General features: G+C 44.3%; 1 protein-coding gene across 1 annotated transcript; it reads right to left on the reverse strand.

Annotated features, from left to right (window-relative positions):
* Positions 1–3,340: 3,340 nt before the first annotated feature.
* LOC118593420 (putative ATP-dependent RNA helicase Pl10) lies at positions 3,341–6,596 on the reverse strand. The gene has a single exon (XM_036202868.1). The coding sequence runs from the start codon at positions 6,185–6,187 to the stop codon at positions 4,205–4,207; it is 1,983 nt and encodes a 660-aa protein (XP_036058761.1). The 5' UTR covers positions 6,188–6,596; the 3' UTR covers positions 3,341–4,204.
* Between the last annotated feature and the right edge of the window lie 204 nt (positions 6,597–6,800).

Below are 6,800 nucleotides of genomic sequence, written 5' to 3' on the forward strand. Positions count from 1 at the left end.
ATGATGAGTGACACCATTCCTTAGCAAGGAATCCCGAACTGAACTGTGTATCAGTGGAGAAATAGACTTGATAATGAGCAAGTGAGCTTCCATTTATGTCTGTTATTATGGATGTGATGTGGCTAGCTGAAGTCCTGCCTTGATTTCCCTACAGTGATGCACTGGCTGTAAACTGAAGGAAACCCCTTTCTTTGCTAAGTTGCCTTTGGTTAAGATATTTCATCACAGCAACAGAAAGGAAACTAGAGCAGAGGGGATATTGGGAATCCATTCCCTTCCCCGCTCTCTGCTTCTCAGCCACCATGGGTGAACAGGCCTTCCTTCCACTGCTCCTGACATAGTATGCTCCACTGCCACAAACCCAAAGCAAAAAGGTCCAGTGATCACAGAGTGAAATCAAACTGTGAGTCAAAACAAGCCTTTCCTCTTTTTGATCCCTTTCTCTTGGGTATCTGTCACTGCAACAAAAAGCTACAGATACAACTGAAGTCGAAACAACACACCAGAAAGCAAGGAAGTACTTGTTGACTTCCCAGAGGCCACATGATGTGGGTATAACAGAGGGACACTGAGCCAGCTGAAAGAGTATCCACTGACCAAATCTTTGCCTTCATATTTTCTAAGCTTTTAATGTTATGTTCTTTTTCAATGCCCTTAGCAACGGTACAAAGTTCATGGTCAGTTTATATGGATTGATTTGTAAGTGAATGGGTTGCATGGAACCTGATAAGCCTTGGTCCCAGCAGGCACTTGGTGCCAGCAGGCACACAACAATACCTTGGTAGAGTGGGGTGAAACAAATGGGGAAAAGAGGTTCTGTAAACCGAAGGAATCAGTAAGGCAGAGACACACAGGTGACCACAGGAGAGTAATTAAAAATTAGACATTTAAAAATAACCTATCTCGACATTTAAAAAATCCTTTCGTATTTCATACAACCTTTGAGCAACAAATTTGTAACTCTGAATATAAATGAAATTTCTACACATCCACTGTTCCATGCTTATATAAAATTAACTGGCCAAGGAGGGAAAGCTAGAGGACACATACACTCTCCATACCTTAAAGATATGGTGACATCCTTCCAGAAGGGCAGTATGAAAAGTAAGCAGATGTGAAACACACCTGTACTCTTAGTTCTCAGAATCTAACGTAGGAGGATTGAGAGTTCAAGGCCAGTCTAGTGAAACCCTGTCTCAAAACAAAAACAAACAAAAAACAACAACAACAAAAAATGTGGAGGGGAAAAAAAAACAAAACAAAAAAACCAAGTACACAGCGGAGTGGAAAAAGCTGCCAGGCCCTACCACCTCAGCCTGTGGATCTAGGTCCTTATCAACTCTGATACTTCAGAATTTTGGTGTGTGTCCTTGTCATGATAAAAATGACATTTTACCTCTGTAATCCTGCTCCTCAAGACCCACAGCTCCAGTCTAATCACGAGGAAAAAAATCCAACTATTTTTAATTGTAGGGCAAAGTACCTGACCAGCACTCCCAAAACACTGTCAAGGTCAGCAGAAATGAGGAATGTCTGAGAAACTGTCACAGCCAGGAGGAACCTCAGGTGACTTACTGAATAAATGTAATATAGTGTCCTAGACAGGGCCAGGAATAGGACACTAGGTAAAGCCAATGGAAATCTCAGTAAAGTGTGGACATTAGCCAACAGTAAAGTATGACCAGTGGCTCATTAACTGTAGCAAATCATGGAAATATATTAATATAGGGAAAGGAGTACTTGGGTATATGAGACAATCTACTGTCTTTTTTTTTTTTTCCAATAAAACACAAATTGTCCTAGATGTACTGGCTCTATTCTCAAAGAACTTCCAGTCAAGTGAGAAATGATTCAGAGGTCTTTATATCTTTTTTTCTTGTGCTCTTTAAGCTTCCAGGGTACTGTCAAACTAGCTTAAAGATTTAAAATACTAGGAAATCATTACTGACATTATCTGAAATGACTAGTATATGGAGAATAATCGCTCTGTCTGATGTAGAGCTAGGTTGTACTTACATGTAATTATTGATTACTCCTAACACACACCATGTTAGTGGTGTACAGTTCTCCTGGAGTCACCTGTACATCTCTCACTCATTTCATTTCACACACACAACACTTCATGTCTAAGTGTTTTACCACACTCTACCAGGATAATCATAGTTGCTAAAACATCTAGGGGGGAAAAAGCCTCTCTGGAATTCCATTCAATCCACATAGACTCACCAAGAATTTTGTGCAGCTGCAAAGGGCAACTGGGAAGAGAACATAGTATTAAAAAAAAAAAAAAAAACCCTAAAAATTTCAGACAAAGTAAGAATTGCAATATTTACATGACTGATTTCAAGATAACAGGCATGAACATCAAATATAATTATTCTTCATATCTAATGGGACTACAACTTTTAAAGCTAGTTTCATGGAGAAAAAAATGAACTTTGACCAGGTCTTGTTGCCATAGTAGTATATGAATAGGTCACAAGTGGAACTCAAGGCAGTCAGAGCATAGAGATATGGAAAGGAGTAAAGTAAGGGGTACATAAGGGTCTATAGAGTGGAGGATCTCTGTGGACAAGTAGGGTTAGTATTGATGGAGGTCACCAAGAATTTTTGATAGTTTTAAGAGCAATTATAATTTTAGGGTCAATGCTACTTAGAATTCTTGGGTTGGACCATCTGTAAAATAATGAATTGTCTGTAACAATTTTTTTTCTTATAGGACCAACTGTTTTATGAATCAATCTACAGCATGTCTACCTATCTGAATTTAAATTACATATATATGTATATATGCACATATATATACAACTACATGTGTTTCTGCCCTTATGTAAACTAGGTAAGCCACTCATTGACCAATGATGGTAGGTATCTATTCCATAACATTTAACTAATTATTGTCTAACTAATTATTCTAGAGACAGTAATTTGATAGGCAAGGTGTCCTAGGGCATACAGGACATGAGAAAATATTGGGGGAACTGTCTATATAAACAATGTGACTTAAAAATTCCTGATCCTGCCAGGTATGGCGGTACATGCACTTGGGAGGTAGGAGGGACAAGATCAAGGCCAGTCTCAAGATACGTAATGAGTTAGAGACTACCCTGGGCAACATGAGGCCCTGTCTCAAAACAAAACATAAAAACATGATCCCACGTGAGATGTAGTGGTTTATTGATGAAGTTCTACAACAAACGGGTAGAAATGAGAACAGGCATGCATTTGTTTGCTGTTCCTTCATTACACATTCCATCAATGCCTGCTCAAATTGAGGAACTATTTCTCTGTGTTCTTTAATATCACATATCCCATTCCTGTCTCTCTTCACATCCCCCACCATAAGAGAAAGTTATTCTCTAATTACTCAATATCCATGGCTTTTCAAAACCTGTTTGAATGAAAGAATATAGACCATTTCTTCTATGGTTTCCTGCTACCATTTATTCAGAGCTGTTCATATCCTCTACATCAAAGCACTAAGCACAAATGCTGACCTGTGACTCAAAGGATGCCACTACACTTCACTGAGGATGACTATGAACAAAGGATTATTTAAAGTACACAGGAAAGGAAAATGTTATTGCAATTCCTGGTCATGCTAAGTTTAGCAACTAGAACTGTACACTTAAACAGATATTTCAACCATAACTGCTCTTGAACCCCTGGGCTGTAATTTACACATTTCCAAAATGCCATCCTTCATCCTGGGCCACATCCCTGCCTTCCTTAGAGTACCTAATGAGCACTGCAAAGGACAGTCCCATTCCCATAACAAATACCTGTCCCTTTCTTTTGTTTTCTTAGCCCAAGTTCAGAAAATTTATTTTGTTAAAACAATTTGATATCTTAAGCATTACTGAGCCAACGGGACATCAGATTACAAGTTGTCTAAAGTTAAAGGTACAGTACATTAACAAACAAATGAGCTTTAGTCATGAAGTTATAAATGCAGGGTAGGATGAGGGTAAGAGGAGAGTTAATCCAAACTACAACAATCAAGTCTTCAAACCACCTTCTGAATGGGGCTTCTGGATTGTTCCTTTCATCTTTGCTTGTGACTTTTAGCTCCCTTAAAAAATATTCAGTGGGGAGTCACAGGAGGCAATGTGCTGTGAGTTCTTGAAACTATACAAGGTATAGTCTGCCTAAGTTACATGTGGTTTCTATATTTTTTGGTAGAGTGACCTATGGCAAAGCAGGTTCAATTACCCCACCAGTCAACCCCCTGGGAGCTATAATTTCCTCCATATCCATCACTGTTGTAAAAGCCTCCATAGCTACCCCCACCAAACCCTCTACTGCTGCCGTGGCTGCCTGCACCACTGCGACTGTTGCTGGCACGGCTGCTGCTGAAGCTGGAACCGCTGGCACCGCTACTTTGTCGATAGTCTCTGGCACCAAATCCTCCACTAAATCTGCTCTTGGACCGTCCACGACTGCCACCCTTGTAATGGTGTTCAAAAGCCATGTTTTCTAGCCAAGATGGCACTTCCTGCTTTGCTTCAACAAGAAGATCCAATAAATCTTTGGTAATATTTATGTTCCTCTCATTGAAGAATGAGGTGGCAAGGCCAAGGTTTCCAACACGACCTGTACGGCCAATGCGATGCACATATTCTTCGATGTCACTGGGCAAGTCAAAATTGATGACGTGTTTCACATTGGAAATATCCAGTCCTCTTGCAGCTACTGCAGTAGCCACGAGAATTGGACTTTTGCCTGATCGGAATTGGTGAAGGGCCTCTTCCCTATCTCGCTGAGATCGGTCTCCATGGATACTGGTACAAGCATATCCTTCATGGTATAAGAAATCCTCCAGAGAATCTGCACCCTTTTTGGTCTCCACAAACACCAATATTAGGGAATCCTTTCCTGTTGCATTCAGGAGGTCAAGCAGAAATGACCGCTTGTCTGCTTCTTCCACCCACACGACTTTCTGTGTGATGTTCTCAGAAGTAGACCCGACTCTTCCTACAGCCAGAAAGATATATTCATCCAAGAAATCACGAGCCAGCATCTGTATTTCCTTAGGAAAGGTAGCACTAAACATCATAGTATGGCGGACACCTTTTGGAGGCATGGTGTCTTGCTCAACTATTCTTCGAATCTGAGGCTCAAAGCCCATGTCCAACATCCGATCCGCTTCATCTAACACCAAGTATTTGCAGAAGTCTAGCCCGATCTTTCCTCTCTCCATCATATCCACTAGCCGTCCTGGAGTGGCTACTAACAAATGACATCCACGTTCCAAGTCTCGAATCTGCTGCCCAATATCAGCACCGCCATACACCACGCAAGGACGAACTCGAGAGCGGTAAGAGAACTTCCTGGCCTCCTCATAGATCTGCACTGCCAATTCCCTGGTTGGAGCCAGGACCAAGGAGATTGGGTACTGTTTGCGACGCCCATACTTTCCATTCTCCTTCACGGCCCTCAAAGCCTCACCTGGACCATCTGTATAGATCTGACTCAAGATGGGTAAGAGAAAAGCTGCCGTTTTTCCAGACCCTGTTTGGGCACAAGCCATCAAGTCTCTTTTCTCCTTGATAATAGGAATAGCATGCTTTTGCACTGGAGTTGGGCGTGTATAACGAGTAAGCTCAATGTTTCCCATAATAATCTCTCCCATCTCAACATCACTGAAACTTTCAATATGTGGAGGGCAGTTGTTCCCTGTCGCCTCAACCGGAATGTCATCGTACTTCTCAAAGTTAATCCCAGTATTGCCTCCAGAAAAGAGTTCCTGTTCCAAGCGTTCGCTTGGTGGGAGCGGTTTAGACCAGTCGTCTTCGTCCGCCTTGTCACACCAGCGACTGTTCCCACCCCGTTCAAATTTGCCAAAGCCGCTTCGGCCTCCTCCACGGCTGCCAACGCCCTCATAGTCACTGCGCCCGCGGTCATCAAACCTTCCCCGTGACCCACTTCCACGGTCCCCGAAGAAACTCGACTTGGCTCTCGTGTCACTGCGGGAGCCGAAGCTGCTGTAGGCATCCTTGTCTTTACTCCACCGTGTGCCGTCTTTGTCGTAGGAGGCTTTGCTGGCTTCCCGGTTGCGGAGGTGAGGAGGGATGTAGCGCCCTTTGCTGGCGGCGCTCCCTCCGCTCTGGCTGTCGGGAGAGTTCAGGTCTAGGCCAGCCAACTGCTGGTCCAGCCCGAGCTCATCTTCCTCCGCCACATGACTCATCCCTGAAGAGTACGGAGAACTCTGGGCGTCACCTCTGCTATGCTTTCACCACAGAGGCCCTGCGGGGGAGAACGGCGCGTCCGCTGGGCGATCGAGTCCCGAAGACTGCTCTGCCGGCGGCGCCGCGGTCCCGTCCCTCGCACGGCGCTCCTCCAGCTAACGCTAAGGCTCCGGGCGGCCGGGGCGGCTGCGCGCTGATTCCTGATCTCGCGAGACTTCCTGGTCAGGCCTGGCGCGCCATCGGCGGCGGTGTGGTCACAGGGCCCGCCGCCCTCTCAAACTTGCAGGAGCAACGGGGCAGCAGCACACGGTTGAGTTCATAATGGAGTTAGATGTCCAAGGCGGCCTGCAGCCCAGCACCTCGATGGCTGTCCTGTTTGAACTTCGCTTTAACACTCCGTACTCCGCGAATACCCTCTGTCTCGGAAGTTCTCAAGATCTCGCGAGAACTCTGTCCTCTCGCAGTGAGGCCTTGAAGTGTCCTGTAGGCCTCTCGGCTCCCAGCTGCTCACTAGGACTCTTGCTTTTGGTTTCGTCCTTCCTTTCTCTTCAGGGCTCCAACTTTCCCCTTGGTTTCCAGGCTGTGGGACTTCTGCGGTTTAATTAGCTCTTG

The sequence above is a fragment of the Onychomys torridus genome, chromosome 11 (genome assembly GCF_903995425.1).
Source record: "Onychomys torridus chromosome 11, mOncTor1.1, whole genome shotgun sequence".
NCBI lineage: Eukaryota > Metazoa > Chordata > Mammalia > Rodentia > Cricetidae > Onychomys > Onychomys torridus.